The sequence below is a fragment of the Thamnophis sirtalis genome, unplaced genomic scaffold (genome assembly GCF_051295495.1).
Source record: "Thamnophis sirtalis isolate CommonGarterSnake01/CBP01778 unplaced genomic scaffold, rThaSir2_p1.2 scaffold_13, whole genome shotgun sequence".
NCBI classification, from domain to species: Eukaryota; Metazoa; Chordata; class Lepidosauria; order Squamata; family Natricidae; genus Thamnophis; species Thamnophis sirtalis.
Genome location: NW_028261393.1, coordinates 1781024 through 1801921, shown reverse-complemented (window position 1 = coordinate 1801921; position 20898 = coordinate 1781024). Strand labels below are relative to the sequence as shown.

At 48.3% G+C, this 20898-nt stretch overlaps 1 protein-coding gene across 1 annotated transcript; it reads left to right on the top strand.

Moving 5' to 3' along the window:
• The first annotated feature begins 368 nt into the window (after positions 1 to 368).
• Positions 369 to 19715, top strand: LOC148042879 (protein jagged-2-like). Its single transcript, XM_087727943.1, has 12 exons — positions 369 to 409; positions 2151 to 2214; positions 3475 to 3777; positions 7168 to 7231; positions 10017 to 10271; positions 11772 to 11832; positions 12784 to 12914; positions 15154 to 15273; positions 16373 to 16419; positions 16651 to 16827; positions 18144 to 18285; positions 19375 to 19715. The coding sequence occupies exons 1-12, from the start codon at positions 369 to 371 to the stop codon at positions 19713 to 19715; spliced, it is 1746 nt and encodes a 581-aa protein (XP_087584069.1).
• Positions 19716 to 20898: the final 1183 nt, after the last annotated feature.

Below are 20898 nucleotides of genomic sequence, written 5' to 3'. Positions count from 1 at the left end.
AGGGAAACGCGAGTGGAACTACTACCACTTTACTCCCCCTCCGCCCAAGAAAGGGAAACGCGAGTGGAACTACTACCACTTTACTCCCCCTCCGCCCAAGAAAGCGGTGTTGGAAAGTTTCCCTTTTTCTCCCCTCCCCACGGAACTCCTGATAAGTCCTGGGGGGCATCGGAAGGACCCTCTTCTGGGAAACTGGGGTGGGCTCGGCTGAAAGAGGGCGGGCAGTTTGCAGGATGCCAGTCTGGATTTGGGCGAGTTTTGGACCCAGTCATAAAAATGATGGCGATTCTTCTGCCCCAGGGGATGGCAGGGGACGGTGGGTAGATTTGGGGTTAATTCGGGATGGGCAAGATTCCTTTTCCACGCCCATGGGTACCTCCGAAGTAGACTGCGGTGTCACAGAATATATGTGAGTAAATTGCATCATTTTCTATTTATTTATTTATTTTGTCCGCTTTATGTAGTGCCCCGGTCTTAAAAACTTGGCAACTTGGCAGCTCTGGGGGATTCTGGGAGTTGAAGTCCACTAGTCTTAAAAGTTCCCAAGATTGGATGGAAATCAAATCACCTAGTTTTTAGTTTCTGACTCCAAATCAGGAGTGTTTAAAAGCCTAGCAACGTTAAGATGGATGGACTTCCAATTCCCAGAATCCCCTGGGGCTGGGGCCGGCTGGGGAATCCTGGGAGTTGAAGTCCACAAGTCTTAAAGTTGCCAAGTTTGGGGACCCCAATGTATATTGGAGGTTGGAGACCCTTTGAGAGCTGTAGGCAAAGAAACTTCATTTTAATGTGTGCCTGTTAATGTACATTTAAAGTGATCATAAAGCTTTCTCTCTCTCTCTCTCTTTCTTTCTTTCTCTTTCTTTTCCTTCCTTCATCTATCTATCTATCTATCTATCTATCTATCTATCTATCTATCTATCTATCTATCTATCTATCTATCATCTATCTATCTATCTATCTATCTATCTATCTATCTATCTATCTATCTATCTATCTATCTATCATCTATCTATCTATATCAAATCTATCTATATCTATCTATATTATCTATCTATCTATCATCTATCTGTCTGTCTGTCTGTCTGTCTGTCTGTCTGTCTGTCTGTCTACCTACCTACCTACCTACCTACCTACCTACCTACCCACTCCACCCACCCACCCATCCATCCATTGAATGCAGCTGCTGAGTAGCTGGTGGTTTCATGGTGTAGCAGCCTCAAAATTCTCCAGCTTTGCTTGCTGGGGCTCCAGAAAGATGTTTACTTTATTTTAATTTATTAATATCTGTCTTTAGGATCAGCTAGGGCTGTGCTTCCAAAGCCTTGTGCTCCCCCCAAGACCAACCCTAAAATCTGTGGATACGATTATACAACTGCAAGACAAAAAAAACATGGTACAGATGTGCAGTTTGGGGTGGCTGGGATGCAGCCTCTCCTGCCTTCCAGCTGTGACAAGGGGGGGGTGTCTTTTGTCCCAACCATAACCTCCTAAACAGGCCCCCCCCAGAGACCCAGTTTCCTCCCCACCTCCAAAAAAGCAGGAGTTTTACAGCTGTACTGAAACTCTATGACCTCCCATCTTTCTCCCTGGGGGACAGGAAGGTGTGGCCCTTTTTGCTAAGTTTCTCAGCCCAAGAAAGCACGCGGGGGGGGGGGGGGAAGGCCCTTCCGCAGCTGATGTGCCCCACCCCAGGAACAGCTGTCTTTCCAGATGCAGGGGGGGAAGAGCCACACCCCCTCAGGAGATAAGGATGCCTGGGACACTAATATTCAAACTCCTTGAGAGTTTCAAAACTTTTTAAATAGGGGTGTCCCAGCTAGGCCACTTTAAGACTTGTGGACTTCAACTCCCAGAATTCCCCAGCCAGAGATTTCTTGGTATTTGCTTCTTCCTTTTCTCTTTGATTCCCTTCTCTCTTCTTCTCTCTCCTGCCCTTTCTCTTTCTATTTTCTGTTTTTTTTCTTTCTCCTTCTCCTCATTCCATTCTTCTCCTCTCCTTCCTTCCTCCATCCCTCTTTTTTCTTTTTTCTTTTCTTTCTGCCCCTCTTTCTGTCTTTTCCTTCCCTCCCTCCTTCCCCTTCCACCATTCCCATCGTCTTCCTTCATCTCTTTCTTCTTTTTCGCTTTTTATTCTCTTTATTTTTAAGGATTCTTTTTCCTCACACGCGGTTCCGAGTCAGCTTGGAATCAAGGATCAGCATAAGAATTTTAGTAATCAAAAAATCAATCATCTAATAAATAAAAACTCTGGGCAAGAAGCCACTGGAAGGCTTCAGATGACATTAATATTCTAATTTGTCTGCCTAATTGCTTTATTGCTTCCAACATTCTAATTGTTTTTCCCTCCTATGGATGATGCCGTAAGCCACTTGATCATGAGATAGGCGGCCTATAAATGTAATGAATAAATGTAATAAATAAATGTAATAAATAAATGTAATAAATAAATGTAATAAATAAATGTAATAAATAAATGTAATAAATAAATATAATAAATACATTGAATGAATACATTGAATGAATAAATTTATTGAATAAATTTAATAAATACATTTCATAAATAAATTTAATAAATAAATTTTGATTAGTAAATTTTGATAAGTAAATGTTAATCAATAAAATTTAAAAATAAATGTTAATAATTAATTTTAATGCATTAATAAATTTAATGCATATATTCAATACATAAATACATTTGTAGAAATAAATTAAATGAATTTAATGAATAAATTTAATGAATAAATTTAATGAATAAATTTAATAAATACATTTAATAAATACATTTAATAAATACATTAATAAATACATTTAATAAATAAATTTTGATTAGTAAATTTGATTAGTAAATGTTAATAAAATTTAAAAATAAATGTTAATAATTAATTTTAATGCATTAATATATTTAATGCATACATTCGATACATAAATACATTTGTAGAAATAAATTAAATGAATTTAATAAATGAATTTAATAAATGAATTTAATAAATAAATTTAGTAAATAAATTTAATAAATAAATTTAATAAATAAATTTAATAAATAAATTTTGATTAGTAAATTCTGATTAGTAAATTTTGATTAGTAAATTTTGATTAGTAAATTTTGATATGTAAATGTTAATCAACAAAATTTAAAAATAAATGTTAATAAGTAATTTTAATGCATTAATAAATTTAATGCACACATTCAGTACAGAAATACATTTTTAGAAATAAATTTAATGAATGAATTCAATCAATCCATACATTTAATAAATCCATACATTTAATCAATGAAACACTTTCCCAACTATGGGGATGAGGCGGAAGTGAGCCATGCCTTTTTCCTCGGGGGAAACCCCCTGATTGTGGCCGCATCAGAGCTGTGTTGTGGAGGGGGGGGGCGGTTGGGGATGGAGATTTTCCTCCTGTCCGTCTTTCCCTCTCGTGCCGCTGACCAGCTGACCACCGTCTCTGCTCTGCCCCTTTCAGGTCTCGAGGGCCACGGGCGTGGTTGAACTGCAGGTGTCCTTGGTGCGGAACGAGAAGGGGGTCTTGGCGGATGGACGGTGCTGCCGCGGAGGGAGGGAGCCGCCCTGCCCCGTGGCCGAGACCTGCCACACCTTCTTCAGGGTCTGCCTCAAGGAATACCAGCTGCGGGCACAGCCGGGGGGGCCCTGTGTGCTGGGGGCCACCAGCACTCCCGTTTTGGGGGGCAACGTCTTCTCAGCTCCCCTCCAGAGGCTCTCAGACGGGGATGGCACCATGGTCATCCCTTTCGACTTCGCCTGGCCGGTAAGAGGCTTCTTTTTATCCTGGTTGGGGGGGGCAGCAGAAGCGTTAAACAAAATGCCCTCACAACTCTAGGTCTGGCCCCACCCAGGGGTGCCCAGATTACAGGTAGTCCTCAATTTACGACCGCAATTATGCCCAAGCTTTCCGTTGCTAAACGAATCGACCGTGAGTTTTGCCCTATTTCTGGCCACCGTTGTTAAGCGAATCCCTGCAGTTGCGAACTTAGTCACACGGTTGTTAAGCGAGTCCAGCTCTCCCGTTGGGTTTGCTCGTCCGAAAAGGGGATCGCGTGACCCCGGGGTTCTGCCACCGTCATAAACGCGTGCCGGGGGCCAACTCCAAATTTTGACCGTGGGACCATTGCAACGTAAGGTCGTAAGGGTGAGAAATGGTCCTTAAGCCGCTTTGAACGATTGGCTGTAAATTGAGGACTAGCTGCAGCATGTTGTGGGAAGGCACCTGTTGGATAGGATCAAGTTTTGGAACCACTTGGTGAATTTTCCCCGCTGGATCTACAACCTGGCGGGTCTGGAATGGTTGAATACTTCAGCTGACTGCAGTTCTGCAGTTCGGCTGTTCAAATCTCACCGGCTCAGGGTTGACTCAGCCTTCCATCCTTCCAGGGTAGGTAAAATGAGGACCCGGATTGTTGTTGGGGGCGATATGCTGACTCTGTAAACCGCTTAGAGACGGCTGAAAGCCCTATGAAGCGGTATATAAGTCTTAACTGCTATTGCTATTGAATTCATCCCTTGGATGGGAGAGGGGGCAGGCCAGCCGACCCCTGACAAAACCTTGAGATTCTTGATCCTTCGCCTTATCAGGCAGATTTCTCCCCAGAGATCTGTCCCTACGATCTGATCATCTTAACCCCAAAGAACCAGGAGAGATCCAAAGGATGGATGCCTTGCCGCTGCATTAACGCCAATCTGCAAGGTTCAGGGTTTCACAGCATTCCACATTGCATCTCGGAGCTCTGTGGATTCTGGAAGAAGATCTGCGAATTGCCCCTGTTTGGGCTGCTTGTCGCCAAGCACCTGGATTTTGATATCGTGAGCCGGGGGGGATTTCTGCCGTAGCCCCCCCCCCCTTCAGGGTGAGGGCGGCAAGTCCCTTTTCCCAGCGCCGTCGTCACTTTGGTCGCTAAACGAACGGTTTCCAGCCGAGGCATCTGCCTGTCGGAGGCATCTCTGCGAAATCTGGGAGAAGGGGTGACTCAATTATTGATTTATTTATTTATTTATTAGACTTATATACCGCTTCATAGGGCTTTCAGCCCTCTCTAAGCGGTTTACAAATTTTTAGCAAATTGAGTCAGCAACTTGCCCCCAACAACAATCCGGGTCCTCATTTCACCCACCTCGGAAGGATGGAAGGCTGAGTCGACCTTGAGCCGGTGAGATTTGAACAGCCGAACTGCAGATCGCAGTCAGCTGAAGTGGCCTGCAGTACTGCACCCTAACCACTGCGCCACCTCGGCTCAACCGGCTTGCTTAGCAGTGGAAATTCTGGTTCCAACTGTGGTCGTATGCCGGGAATTACCTGTAAAGCCACATCCCCCGAAAAACCAAAATTACCCAGGTTAAGAAACGTTGAACCAGAAGTTGCAGATTGGAAAACAACGAAGATCTGTGAAGATTCTCCGTCATCCCAGACACGGTTTTCCCCAAAGGTGCCTTTTTCTTTTGGGAGGCAACTGGAGTTCCTTGTCTTTTTTCTTTGAAGATGTTTCTCTTCTCATCCAAGAAGCTTCTTCAGCTCTGACAGGACGGTGGAGAATGGGAAGGATTGATGCTCCTTGCAGACAGCTGGTCATTTGCTATATAGCTATACAATATGGGACGAAGACCCTTGGAATGGGGTGGGAATAGGAGGGGATTTCCAGAGGGAAAATTTGCAGACTGCGGGAACCATTTGCACCACTCAGGTGACCCTGAGGACACAGAGAAACCTCCAAGTGGCCTCAACGACCCTCTCAAAAGGATGCAAAGGACCAGCTGTCTGCAAGGAGCATCAACCCTTCCTTTCCCCACCATCCAGTCAGAGCCGAAGAAGCTTCTAGGATGAGAAGCGAAACCTCTTCAAACGGAAAAAACCAAGAAAGTTCAGTTGCCTTCTAAAACAAACCATCTTTGGGACAATGGAGACCATAATCTCTGTTGCAGCTCCAGCCCTCTGGAATGACCTCCCTGTCGAGATCCGGACCCTTACGACCCTCCCGGCCTTCCGCAAAGCCACCAAGTCCTGGCTGCTCCAGCTGGCCGGGGGGGCCTGTGAAATATCCAGCCCCACGGAAATTGTGAATGTTGTGGTTTTGTTTTTAAAGTGTTGTCTTTGTCTAGTTTTCCCCCTTTCCCTTGTCTGTTGTGAGCCGCCCGGAGTCCTTCGGGAGTGGGCGGCATACAAGACAAATCAAATCAAATCAAATAATGGGCAGAAAATGGGGCAGGCAGAGGCCAAAAATGGGAGCAATAGGATATGGGAACCCCTGTAGCATCGGGAGGCCGATCCAACCGACAGTCATCTGCTTGTGCTTAATCCGGCTGTGCTGAATCTGAATCTGAAACAGGCTGTTTGCTATTTGCTGCAAGGAGGCAAATGGCTGGGAGGCAGAAGCCACAGGCTGAACTCCCACTGCTAATCCTCCTTCCCTCCCTTTGGCTCTGGACGAGGGTCTCCAGCTGTGTTTTCCAACCTTGGTAACTTTAAGACCTGTAGATTTCCAGCTCCCAGAATTCCCTGGCTGGCTGGGGAATTCTGGGACTCGAAGTCCAGCCGACTCAAAGTTGCCAAAGTTTTGGGGTACTCTGAGGGACCTTAACAGACCTAGCTGAGAAGCTGACTAATCTCCCTTCAGTTGGTGCTCCAGATGTTGTGGGATTAAACTTTGTGGCTTTCTTTTGCCACAATCATTCTACTTTTTTTTTACATTATTATTACTTAATCAATTAATTTTTCTGCATCCAGTTCAACCGAGTGGGAAGTCTGGCTTTGATATAGCAATAGCAGTTAGACTTATATACCGCTTCATAGGGCTTTCAGCCCTCTCTAAGCGGTTTACAGAGTCAGCATATATTGCCCCCACAATCCGGGTCCTCATTTCACCCACCTCGGAAGGACGGAAGGCTGAGTCAACCCTGAGCCGGTGAGATTTGAACCGCCGAACTGCAGATAGCAGTCAGCTGAAGTGGCCTGCAGTACTGCACTCTACCCACTGCGCCACCTCGGCTCTTTATGGTAGAAAGGGTTTCGTTCTCCTTCAGTCAGTTGGCATATAGAACTGAGCAAAGAACTGGAACCGTTGGGGGCAGATGGGGGGTGCCACATCTGGGGTTTCCAGATGTTCAGGCGGGGGAATGTGTTGGTGAACTTCTGCCTTGTCCCTTCTAGCGCTCGTACTCTCTGGTTCTGGAGGCCTGGGACGCGGTCAACGCCAGTGATGTCACCAGCCCAGGTAAGAGGTCCTTTTTCTCCTGTGATGATGGGTGCAAGGCTGTGGTGGATCCCTCTCCCCGTCGCTACCGGTACACTCTGTGCACAGGGCTCGGCGTCCTGGTTGTGCATGCACACGCCACCGCCCCTGCCACACCCAGCTGCTCCTCGGAGGTCGCGCAGGCTCCACACCTATTAAAAATAGGTATGGAACGGCAGGGGAGTGGGTGTGTGTGTGTAAACAAATCACCGTACCAGTTTGGTGGCTCGTGCTCCCATCTACTACCTCCTGCCGATCACCTCCCATAGACCGATTAGATCACACAGGTTAGGCCTTCTCCGGATCCCATCTGCCAGCCAGTGTCGGCTGGCGACTCCCCGGGGGAGAGCCTTCTCTGTTGCAGCTCCAGCCCTCTGGAACGAGCTCCCCGTGGAGATCCGGACCCTCACTACCCTCCCGGCCTTCCGCAAAGCCGTTAAGTCCTGGCTGCTCCAGCAGGCCGGGGGGCTTTCGAAATATCCAGCCCCTCGGAAATTGTGACTGTTGTATATTTTAATATGTTGTCTTGTGTATTATCCCCTTCCCTTGTTTTATTGTACGCCGCCCGGAGTCCTTCGGGAGTGGGCGGCATACAAGCTCAATAAAACGAAACGAAACTATGCCCGTACTGAGCCGTACTGGCCAGAACCCTCTACTGGAGCAAGTAGGAAAAGATGGGAGGTTCAGCACACCTGGATTTATATATATATATATTATATATATATAAATATATATTTATATATATATATTTATATATTTATATATATATATATATATATATATATATATATATATATATATATATATATATATATATATATATATATATATATATATATATATATATATATATATATATATATATATATATATATATATATATATATATATATATTCCAGTTAGGAAGTGGCTGAACTAGTTGTTAGCTGCGTAGGAAAGATTGTGAGAACAATAATTGTAGCTCTGGGCTTTCATTTCTCCTTTCAGCTACATTCCTGATCCCTGAGCCCTGGACTAGTCACTGGCCTCTGGCCCGTAAAAACTGGAACTTCCATGGAGGGTGGCAGTCTACCTCTGAAATAGCAGTTGCCAGGAATAAGCCGGAAGAGAGGGCTCGTTGATGGCTTTCCGGGGACGGGGGACAACGGCAGATGCAGGGGGAGGGAGCGGGTGGGTAAATGAGTTTAAATTTTCACCCCTGGTGGTGCAGTGGCAGGCGGTGTGTCAGCCTTGTTGTGGACTGGTAATTTGTGCTCCTTTGCAGCTCGGCCCCGGGGCACTCAAAATGTTTGGGACTATTGAGTTTATGATTAAGGTATAAAACATAGGTGAAAATGAAAGCGGGAAAAAGGGAAGGGATGCAGGATAAGAAGAAACACGGAGCAAAACAATGCAGGGATATTATTATTTTTTTACTCTATTCGGGTGCAGTAAAACACAGATCCATCCTCAGCTTCTTGCCTTACATTTGCAGGAAATAGAAGCCGTTTCTATAATAGCCAAGTTAATCTAGTCCTCCAAAACCTAAAATCAAATTTTAATTTTGTTTTCTCTTTCGAGCATAAAGTCCAGAAGCGGTTTTCAAATGGAAACAAAACTAGATAACTCCTTCTCTTTAATTAAACAATTAACTCTGCCCGCTCTGAAAAAACGCCATCGCTTTTTTCCATCCATTCTTCCATTCTCTCCATTTCTACTGGTATAAAAGTCTTGGCAGCTGTCAACATCGATGAGAACCAAGTTCCGGATTTCGGACCGTTTGATGATCCGTTTGAATTGGATTGAATATGTCAGTTTTGTAACTCCCAGGTCCTTGGTGCGCTCTGAGCTTGGCTGTTTTCGTGCACGCCATTTCATGACCCAACTAGATCATAATTGGTGCTAGAAGGGAGTGGGTTTTGTGGAGAGGAAGAGGAGGGGAAGGAGAAGGAGGAGAAGGAGAAAGAGAAGGACTGTGGCTTCCTTGGTGCTCTCTGAGCTTGTTGGTTTTCTTGCAGACGTTTCGTGACCAAACTAGGGAACATCATGAGTGCTAGAAGGGAGGGGGGATTGCAGGGGGGGGGAGGAGGAGGAGGAGGAGGAGGAGGAGGAGAGACATTGCAGACATTTCATTACCCAGCTGAGGTGTTGTGGTCTTTTTTGCCTTTTTTCTTTTTTAATTGTCTCTTTTGAAAGGTGTGTAAATGTGGTTCATCTCTGTGTGCCTGTTGATGGCCGATTTGTCTGAATGCCAACCTTCCAGAAATCCCCTTGTTGTTCTTGAACTTAATGGGTCCAGGATGCTCCTAGACTCCCAGTTGCAGACATTTCATTACCCAGCTGAGGTGTTGTGGTCTTTTTTGCCTTTTTTTCTTTTTAATTGCCTCTTTTGAAAGGTGTGTAAATGTGGTTCATCTCTGTGTGCCTGTTGATGGCCGATTCGTCTGAATGCCAACCTTCCAGAAATCCCCTTGTTGTTCTTGAACTTAATGGGTCCAGGATGCTCCTAGTTGAAACTATGGTGACCTTTGTCCGTGTGTTGTGCAGTTAAGGTGTTTTCACCCTGTCTTCTGACTGCTTGTTGGTGGTGTCCACGGACGCAAATCTTCTGTCTCGTAGTGACTGTGGCAGTCCGCGCACTGTATGATGCAGGCGCCGCCGGCTTTTTTCTCCGGGGGCTGCTGGCTCTTTGGGTTTTGTGCCTCCCACCAGATGTGGAGGTGGTGGTGGTGATGGAGAACAGGACCCCCCCCTCCCCACCTTCATCTTCCTCCCCTTCCTTGGCAGGCTCCGGGCAGCTGATCGAGAGGGTGACCCGTTCGGGTATGGTGAACCCAGGCGACGGCTGGCAGCGTTTAGGGCATCGCGGGCGCAGCGCCCTGCTGGAGTGCCGGCTGCGGGTGCGCTGCCACGAGCACTACTACGGGCCCTCGTGCAACCTGCTCTGCAGGCCCCGCGACGACTTCTTCGGGCACCACAGCTGTGACGCGGCCGGCAACAAGGTCTGTCTGGACGGCTGGACGGGAAACAAGTGCCAGCGGGGTATGTTCCGGGGCTGGCGGGCTGGCGCGGGGCAGGGCGAGAAATAAGGGTCTAGAAAAGGGCAGGCTGCCCCATTGCTGTGGTTATCCTGCTCCAATTCCCCCCTCCCCCCCAGAAGGTATCTTGGGGGAGTGTCAAAAAAGATGGATGCAAGGGAGGGGAAATTGTGGACATTTTTCTGAGCCACGGTGGTGCAGTGGTTAAATGCAGCACTGCAGGCTACTGCTAGATCAGCAGTTCAGCGGTTCAAATCCCACCGGCTCAGGGTTGACTCAGCCTTCCATCCTTCCGAGGTGGGTAAAATGAGAACCCGGATTGTTGGGGGCAATATGCTGACTCTCTGTAAACCGCTTAGAGAGGGCTGAAAGCCCTATGAAGCGGTATATAAGTCTACTGCTATTGCTATTGCTATTGCTGAGACGGGGAATAGACCAACAGATCAAAATGATGGGAGTAGCTGCATCCCCAACCCACCCCCTGTATTTCTGTGGGTCCCCTGTGCATTAAAAGGGCGGGTGGGGCTTCATCACATGTTCCCAGCTGCCACCTTGATGTTTTTTGACATCTGGAGGATGTCCCTGTGTCTCACTGTCCTTGAGATGCGGCAACCTGATAGTCCACCTCAAAAACAGAGTTAGCGGTTAGACTTATATACCGCTTCATAGGGCTTTCAGCCCTCTCTAAGCGGTTTTACAGAGTCAGCATATCGCCCCCAACAATCTGGGTCCTCATTTCACCCAGATAGATAGATAGATGATAGATAATAGATAGATAGATAGATAGATAGATATAGAGAGAGGGAGAGATAGATATAGAGGGAGGGAGGGAGAGATAGATATAGATAGATATAGATAGAATAGATAGATAGATAGATAGATAGATAGATAGATAGATAGATAGATAGATAGATAGATAGCAATAGCAGTTAGACTTATATACCGCTTCATAGGGCTTTCAGCCCTCTCTAAGCGGTTTACAGAGTCCCCCACAGTCTGGGTCCTCATTTCATCCACCTCGGAAGGATGGAAGGCTGAGTCAACCCTGAGCCGGTGAGATTTGAACCGCCGAACTGCAGATAACAGTCAGCTGAAGTGGCTGCAGTACAGCACTTTAACCACTGTGCCACCTTGGCTCTAGCCTCCCTTCCTTAACCCCCGATCTCACCTGTGGCCAGGTAGACCGGCCCCTCTCCCTTCTCCGCGCACACCTAGCGATGCGAAATCCTGTAGGGTCTTCAGGCTGGGCGGCCCCATCCCTGCGTCCTTTCAATCCTTCCCTCCAACACCAAAACAAGGACTTTCCTCACCGGTGCAAATCCCCTCCCTTCGCTCCCTCCTTGCCAGCCCTTTGAGGTAGGCCAGGTCTCTCACCACCATACCTGAAGGATCATTCAGGTGCGCCCCCCCAAGAAGGGCGCAGCCATGTCCTTGCAGCAGCGTTCAAGACCCACTCGGGAGCCTCGCCCGATGTTGCAAACCCCCTCTTTGTGCTCTGTTGCAGCTGTTTGTCGTCCGGGCTGCCACAAGACGCACGGCTTTTGCGAGGTGCCTGGGGAGTGCAGGTGAGAAGCAAGCAGGGGGGGGGGAGGGGGTTCTGACCCTTGGGCCTTCCCTCAAGCCCTCACTTAGCCAGCAACGATGAAACTGGGGGCCAGCAAGTTCCCAAATCTTGGTCTGATGCTGGTTTAGTTGGTCGTACTCCTGCCGCACAATCCGGCGAGAAAAACATGCCTTTCCTTCGTGGAACGGGAGTGCAAGGAAGATTGGGGGGAGTGGGGCGCCCATGATGTTATGAGGGGTGGGGGCTGAGCTCTTCGAGATTGTCCAGACAAGAAGCACCATTATGGGGGCCAAGTCCATCTTTCCTGTGAGGTCACATTAGCAGCTGAATCTTGCCATCCGAATGGGCTTATTGAAACGTTTTTTCACATTACTTTCTCGGCTGGGGCCCAACGCCCTGTTATCCGACCGCTGTCTTTGGTAGCAAGCCTTCTTCCTGTCCTTCAAGGACGTTCCTTATGCCAGGGTGTCCAAACTTGGGAACTTTAAGACTTGTGGACTTCAACTCCCAGAATTCCCCAGCCAGAGGTTTCTTGGTGCTTTCGTCTTCCTTTTCTCCCTTCTCTCTTCTTCTCTCTCTAAGAAGTTGACAAGTCTTAAAGTTCCCAGGTTCGGCCACCCCTGCCTCATGCCCTCGACCTCGTCAACCTTGGCAACTTTAAGACTTCAACTCCCAGAATCCCCCAGCTGGAGAGAGGTTGCTCGGAGGACTGGGGGGGGGGTGCAAGGGACATACGCAGTTTTGCGTGCTGGCTGCGTCCCACGGATGGGGCTTCGCTGGTTTGCGCTGACCAATTTTGGGCATGCCACAGGCTGGTGCCAGTGCCACAGACCAGGGGTTGGGGGCCCTGTTTTACAGGATCAGATTGGGGCAAGTCTGACCTAGCTGCTCCCCCCACCCCCCCCAATTTCAAGGCCATTGGCTGTGCAATAACCCCCCCTTCCCTTCTCAGGTGCCATTACGGCTGGACGGGCGAGCACTGTGACCGGTGTCTGCTCTTCCCGGGCTGCGTCCACGGGAGCTGCACCGTGCCCTGGAAGTGCGACTGCGAGACCAACTGGGGGGGGCTTCTGTGTGACAAGGGTGAGCCCCCGTCCCCTCCTCGGCCCTGCTCAGGGGGTCCCTGTGTTGAGATGGGAAGAAAGGGGGCAGCGGAGACTCTCCCCCAAGAGGCAAAACCTCCATTTACAAAAGTTTGTTTAGTGAAGTTGCAACAGCCCTGAAAATAGTCTCTTAGGACCATTTTTCACACTTAACGACTGTCGCATCCTTCTGGCCAGGTTCATATTTATGACTGTTGCAGCATCCCGGAATTACGTGATCCACTTTTACAACCTTCTGACCTGCAAACTCAGTGGGGACGCCAGAGTCACTTAACTAACTAACTAACTAACTAACTAACTAACTAACTAACTAACTAACTAACTAACTAACTAACTAAATAGCTAAATAGCTAAATAGCTAAATAGCTAAACAACTAAACAACTAAACAACTAGCTAACTAGCTAACTAGCTAAATAACTAAATAACTAAACAACTAACTAAATAACTAAATAACTAACTAAACAACTAAACAACTAACTAACTAACTAAGTAAGTAAACTAAATAGCTAAATAGCTAAATAGCTAAATAGCTAAATAGCTAAATAACTAAATAACTAAACAACTAACTAATTAACTAACTAACTAGCTAAATAACTAAATAACTAAACAACTAACTAAATAACTAAATAACTAAATAACTAACTAAACAACTAACTAACTAACTAATTAAATAACTAAACAACTAAACAACTAACTAAATAACTAAATAACTAAACAACTGTTGTGATTCACTTAACAACCGTGGCAAGAAAGGTCGTAAAATGGGACAAAACTGACTTAACAAATGTCTCCCTTAGCAACAGAAATTTGGGGCTCCATCGTGGTCGTAACTTGAGGATTCCCTCTATTTTGCAACCAGCCTCCATTCAACATGGTGGTCCCCAATTCCGGAGAGTCCTCGACTTCCGACCGCAATTGGGATGGGAAAAATTAGTTGTTACGTGGTGAGGTCATTAAGTGAGACATCACACAACTGCACCCTGGTTTTGACAACCTTTTTGATGCGGTCATTAAGTGAGACTGGGACTGATGACCTTCCATGCCGGCTGGAAGCTGGCTAGGAAGGTGCCAGACGGTGGTCACATGACTGCAGGGACCCTGCAATGGTCATAAGTGTGAGGACCGGCTATCAATCCCTTCTTTTCAGGGCCAGTGTAAATTCAAACCACCACCAAACAAACTCGTAAACCAGTTTCAAACCATGGTTTGTGTTGCTGCCCTTTTCCTTACTATTGCAATGATGGCTAGTTTAGCTTGCAGCAAAGTAGGAGGAGCCAAAGACCCCCAACTCATTTTCCTTCCTCTCCCCCTCCTTCAAAAGGAGACCCCCCAGCTGGCCCACCTGATCAAGGGGGTTTGTGAGGGTGAAAGTTCACATCCACACCACCAGAGGGCGCTAGCTTGGAACGTCCATTTTCAATCAATGCTTGTTATCCTTGCTAAAATAAGTTAAGGGGGAAACCGAGATACTCCTCGACTTATGAGCCCAAGGGGACAGGAATTTCCGTCACTAAGCAAGGCGGTTATTAAGTGAATTGAACCCAACTTTACCAGCTTTCTTGCCACAGGGGTTAAACAAATCGCTCCAGTGGTTTAACTAATGTAGCAAACGTAAAATGGGGGAAGCACAAACGTCTCACTGAACAACATCAATGCTGGGCTCAATCGGGGTCGTAAGTCGAGGACTACCTGTAATGGCTTCCCAATTAATTACTTTGAGGATTTATTTATTTATTCAAAAGGAAGGAAATAAGAGAAGCTGGGACAATTTTAACAAGAAAGTCCTTGGTGGTCCTTCCCCCCTCCCACACTAACCTTTGGAGAAGGTTGCGCCAACCACAATAGCAATAGCAGTTAGACTTATATACCGCTTCCTAGGGCTTTCAGCCCTCTCTAAGCGGTTTACAGAGTCAGCATATCGCCCCCAACAACAATCCAGGTCCTCATTTTACCCACCTCGGAAGGATGGAAGGCTGAGTCAACCCTGAGCCGGTGAGATTTGAACCGCTGAACTGCAGATAATAGTCAGCTGAAGTGGCCTGCAGTACTGCACCCTAACCACTGTGCCACCTCGGCTCCTATATGGGCGGCATTTCAGCCAGAAGCTGGCAGGGAGATGGGTGACCCAGAGTGGCGCCTTTTTCTGGATCCAGGCGGAACGGGGCAGCCTTGGATCGGATCCCCCCCAAACCCTTCCCTCTTCTCCCTTCTTGCTCAGACCTGAATTATTGTGGATCTCAGCGCCCCTGTCAGAATGGGGGCACCTGCTCCAACAAGGAACCGGATGAATACGAGTGCCTTTGCCCGGAAGGATTTGGTGGGCGTAACTGCCAGAATGGTGAGGAGAGGAAGCCAGCCAGGGATGGCAAAAGACGTGGGATCTGGGGGGGCGGGCGGGTGAGGGGTTTTCCAAACCTCCTGGGCATTCTGGAGAGGCCGGGGAGAAACGGAAAGGACCACCCAGCCAGGGGCATTTTTTAAAGACCTGTCCTTTCTGTGGTCACCTGCATATGGCATTAGAGAAGAGGGTCCGATGGGCAGCCCTGGGAAACTCACTTCCAATCCTTGTTTGATCAAAAACTTGAATGAGTTAGTTGAGTTGAGCTACATAGCACTGATGATGTTCCCTAGTTGGGTCATGAGACGTCTACAAGAAAACCTCCAAGCTCAAAGAGTACCAGGGACCCAACAGTCCTCCTCCTCCTCTTCCTCCTCCTCCCAGAATTCCCCAGCTAATAAGTTTTAAAGTAGATGGACTTCAACTCCCAGAATTCCCCAGCTAATAAGCTTTAAGGTAGATGGACTTCAACTCCCAGAATTCCCCAGCTAATAAGCTTTAAGGTAGATGGACTTCAACTCCCAGAATTCTCCAGCTAATAAGCTTTAAGGTAGATGGACTTCAACTCCCAGAATTCCCCAGCTAATAAGCTTTAAGGTAGATGGACTTCAACTCCCAGAATTCCCCAGCTAATAAGCTTTGAGGTGGATGGACTTCAACTCCCAGAATTCCCCAGCTAATAAGCTTTAAGGTAGATGGACTTCAACTCCCAGAATTCCCCAGCTAATAAGCTTTAAGGTAGATGGACTTCAACTCCCAGAATTCCCCAACCAACATGCTTTAAGATGTGTGAACTCCAATTCCTAGAATTCTGGGGATTGAACTTCACCCATCTTAAAGTTGCCAAGTTGGGGAAAGAAGGCTCTTAAATGAAATGGATGAAAATTGGAGAGACTTGGTGTCAGATCGGCCCTTAGGCCGACCTCCCAGGGTCGTTGTAGCAGGAAAAGATCGGAGGAAGAGGGTGCCGGGTTCTCAGCCTCAAGAGACCTAGAAACCCTCGAGGCAAAACCGTCTAAATAACTGGTTCTTTAATTGCAGCTTTCAAGGTTCTTTCAATCAATAATCTCTCTCTTTTTTTAATCCACTTTCTGCGCAGGGATGAATTTGTGCCAAAAGAGATGCCGAAACGGAGGCGCCTGCCAGGTCTGTGTGTAAAAATCTGCAATCTTAGGATAATTAAAGAAGATTATAGTTTTATATCCTGCTTTCCCCCTCTTCGTAAAGGGGCAAAACTCACTGAACAAATTTCCCACTTAGCCATAGAAATTTGGGGGGTCCATTGCGGCCGTAAGCCGAGGACTGCCCGTATCCCGCTCTGCTCGTTGCCCTGACCTCCCGCCCCCCCTTCTTTTCACCCCTTCCCCCCCCCCACAGGTGGAGGCTGGCAGGCAGAGCTGCTTGTGCCAACCAGGGTACACGGGTGCCGAGTGCGAGAGCCAGCAGAGGTCTTGCCGAGATGCCCCCTGCCTGCACGGCGGGCAGTGCCAGCAGGCGGAGAACCGGACCTTCTTTTGCAGATGCCCTCTGGGCTTTAGCGGGAAGTGGTGCGAGGTAATTGAACCCGGGGTGGTGGTGGGGGTGGTGGAAACGCTGCAAAATCCCAGGGATTGTTGGGCCAGGCGGGAGGGGGGTTCCTCCGTTTCATTTATGCCAGTGTTTCTCAACCTTGGCAACTTGAAGATGTCCGGACTTCAACTCCCAGAATTCCCCAGCAGTGGTTAGGACAGTGTTTCTCAACCGTGGCAACTTGAAGATGTCCGGACTTCAACTCCCAGAATTCCCCAGCAGTGATTAGGACAGTGTTTCTCAACCTTGGCAACTTGAAGATGTCCGGACTTCAACTCCCAGAATCCCCCAGCCAGCGAATGCTGGCTGGGGGATTCTGGGAGTTGAAGTCCGGACATCTTCAAGTTGCCAAGGTTGAGAAACACTGATTTATGCATTTGTATGCTGCTTGTGTTATTCTTACAAATGACTTCAGTGAAGATACTTAATAATCCCTCCTCCCCCTCTTTTCCCCACCACAACAACCTTGCGAGGTAGGTTGGGCTGAGAGGAAGCCCAAAGGCGCCCAGCTAGCTTTCACGCTGAAGGCAGGACTAGAACTCCCAGTCTCCTGGTGATTGGCCCAAAGTCATCCTGTCGGCTTTCATGCCTAAGGTGGGGCTAGAACTCCCGGTCTCCTGGTGATGGGCCCAAAGGCACCCAGCCAGCTTTCATTCCTAAGGCAGGGCTAGAATTCACTGTCTCCTGGTGATTGACTCACCCAACTGGCTTTCGTGGCTGAGGCAGAACTAGAACTCCCTGTCTCCTGGTGATAGGCCCAAAGTTACCAGGCAGTTTTCATGCCTAAGGTGGGGCTAGAACTCACCGCCTCGTTAGTGTTTGGGCCAAAGACGCCCAGCCAGCTTTCATTCCTAAGGGAGGACTAGAATTCACCGTCTCCTAGTCTTTGACGCAACGTCTCCCAACTGACTTTTATTCTTAATCTTAATTTATTCCTGTGCTACTCACTCCTGGGTGTGAGAGGCACAAATTTACCCAGCCGGTTTTCGTATCTAATGCAGAACTAGAACTCCCAATCTCCATTGTGATTGGCCGAAACCTGCTCAGCTGGGATTTTGTGCCTAAGGCAGGACTAGAACTCACTGTCTTCTGGTTCCTAGCCCGGTGCCTCTCCACTTAGACCAAACTGGCTTGTGAGTCGCCTTCCCCAGGCCCCATAATGCACAGACATCTGGAGCGGAGAGGCCGGGAAGAGTAAAACAATGGGCCCCCCTCCCACACCTGTTTTCACAGATAATGAATGACTATCCCCCCCCCCCTCTTTCTCCCTGCCACCCCCCTCCTCCAACTCTCTCCCGCAGGTCACTGCCCACCTGTGCTCCCCGAATCCTTGCCCCAAAGGTGCCATCTGCCAAGATGGAGGAGGAAGCTACACCTGCTTGTGCCCTGAAGGTGCTCCGTGTCAGACCCTGCAAGACCCCTGCTTGGGCGAGGGGTGCAAAGGTGGGTCCTGGGCAGGGGGAGGGTCTCCCCAGCCAAAAAGCACTCCGCAGGCAGTTGAAAGTTGCAGCGTTGGCAGATCTGGGCATTCATGCCGATCTTCTGTGTTTCTCAACTACTGGAAGGAAGTTGGGCGGACTTCGATTCCCAGAAATCCCCAGCCAGCAGAGGGGAATTCTGGGAGTTGAAGTCCACCTATCTTCCAGGGACCAAGGTTGAGAAATTCTGATTTACAACCGCCAATAGAAAACATCTCTAATACCAATTGGTATGACCCTCCACCCAAATTTATTTGGGCAAACCCTTAAAATCTGGCTCTTCTCCCTAATCTTAGAGGATCGCTTGTCCCCCTTTTATTTATTTATTTTATTTATTTATTTATTAGACTTATATACCGCTTCATAGGGCTTTCAGCCCTCTCTAAGCGGTTTACAGATTTTTAGCAAATTGAGTCAGCAACTTGCCCCCACAGTCCGGGTCCTCATTTCACCCACTTCAGAAGGATGGAAGGCTGAGTCGACCTTGAGCCGGTGAGATTTGAACCGCTGAACTGCAGATCACAGTCAGCTGAAGTGGCCTGCAGTACTGCACCCTAACCACTGCACCACCTCGGCTCCTTTTGAGGGTTTGACGATGGCGGCTGCTTTTCCAGTCATAATATTTTTGTAGAATTCTTTTTTTAGTAGCTTTGTGGGGTAGGCTGCTCGGAATCAGGATGGAATTGGGTAAAAAGAAAATTTGTTTTCATAAAAAGAAGGACTCGGGGTGACGGGAGATATTTGAGGGGCTGCCCCCGAAGAAGAGGGAGTCAAGCTATTCTCCAAAGCACCTCAGGGCAGGACAAGAAGCAATGGGTGGAAACTAATCAAGGAGAGAAGCAATCTGGAATTAAAGAGAAACTTTTAGACAGTGAGCACAATTAACCAGTGGAACAACTTGCCACCAGAAGTTGTGAGTGCTTAAAAACTGGAGGTCTTTAAGAAGGGATTGGAGAACTATTTGTATATTGTTTCCTGCCTGAGCAAGGGGGTTGGACTAGAAGACCTCCAAGGTCCCTTTTCCAACACTCTTTTCCAAATATGCTTCCCTTAGGAGAAACCAACGCAGCCTTCCTGTCTGCCGTCCTCCTTCCGTTCCTCCTCCTCGCCGGAGGGCTCCCTGTTTTGGTGCTGCTCACGATGCTTTGCCTTCAATACCGCTTCCCGCCGAGAGTCCCCGGTCAAACAGAGCCTCCGGCCAACAACAGCCTGCGGCCGGACGCCGTCCATCTCATCCGCAACCTCACCCAGGGGGAGGCCGAGCGAGGGATGGCGGGGCTCCCTGCCGGAGTGCCTCCTTCTCCCGAGCTCTCCAAGGTGGACATCTCCAACCAGGAGAGGGCCAAGATCAACCGGTTGAACGCCGGCCCGGTTTTAGCCAGGCCGCCTCTCTGACCAGAAGGGGATGGCGGAGGAGTGGTGGGCACCGGTGGGCGCTTCTCCTGCGGAACAGAGGACCTGATCCCAGCCTTCCTTCTGATTCTCTCCGTAAGCGAGTGGACGACACCCGCCTTCAAGCCTTCCTGTCTTCCCAGGCAGATGTACCACTGGTCTAGCTGCCGGCCCATCAGCTAGGAGGGAAAGACCTGAAGGGTGAGGGAGGGTCTCTGGGCTCTCCTATGCCTGATCAGGCAACACAACATCCCCCAAAGAAGCTGCGTTTGCAAGAGCAAATAAGCGCCTGATCTTTGGAAATAATTTGACCGGGCGCACATCTGCCCACCGATGGGCTACGTCTGGCAATAGCAATAGCAATAGCAGTTAGACTTATATACCGCTTCATAGGGCTTCCAGCCCTCTCTAAGCGGTTTACAGAGTCAGCATATATCGCCCCCAACAACAATCTGGGTCCTCATTTTACCCACCTCGGAAGGATGGAAGGCTGAGTCAACCCTGAGCCGGTGAGATTTGAACCGCCGAACTGCAGAACTGCAGTCAGCTGAAGTAGCCTGCAGTGCTGCATTTAACCACTGCGCCACCTTGGCAAGCAACACCCCCCTCCCCAAATGGGACTGCAAGGCGGAGGGGCCACCCCCCCTCCCCATGCACCCTGCACCACCCCCACTTAATATTCGGTGGCTTCTCACCCCCCCATCCCAGGCGCCAACCTCGGGGCTCTGATTTGGAGCGGCTGGGGAGCATGGGGGGTTGTAGTCCGGTCCAGCCAGAGGGTGCCTGGGAGGGGTGTGTGTGGGGGGGAGATGGACACAGCCCCCCCCTTTTTTTTCTGCAGAAAGAAACCTCTCGGGCCGACGGAATGTAACTTGCATTGTAATATACTGTAATATTCTCTTTTTGCCCGTTGTGTTTTGATTCAGACGTCCCGTGTTTGTGGGTGTGGCGAAGGGATTGTGGGGGGAATGTTTTGTGGATGCCATTTTGCCCAAATTTGGGGGTGTTGCATGAGGCGTCGCCAAAAGAGCTCTTGTTGGCACCCCAATTGTGACCTGGGGGATAGATTAATGCATTTTTTTTGTTGTTGAAATTTCCATAATGCCCCGAGACCAAATCCTTTCAAGCAACGGCCCTTTTTAAGATGGGTTTACTTCAACTCCCAGAATTCCCCGGCCAGCAATCC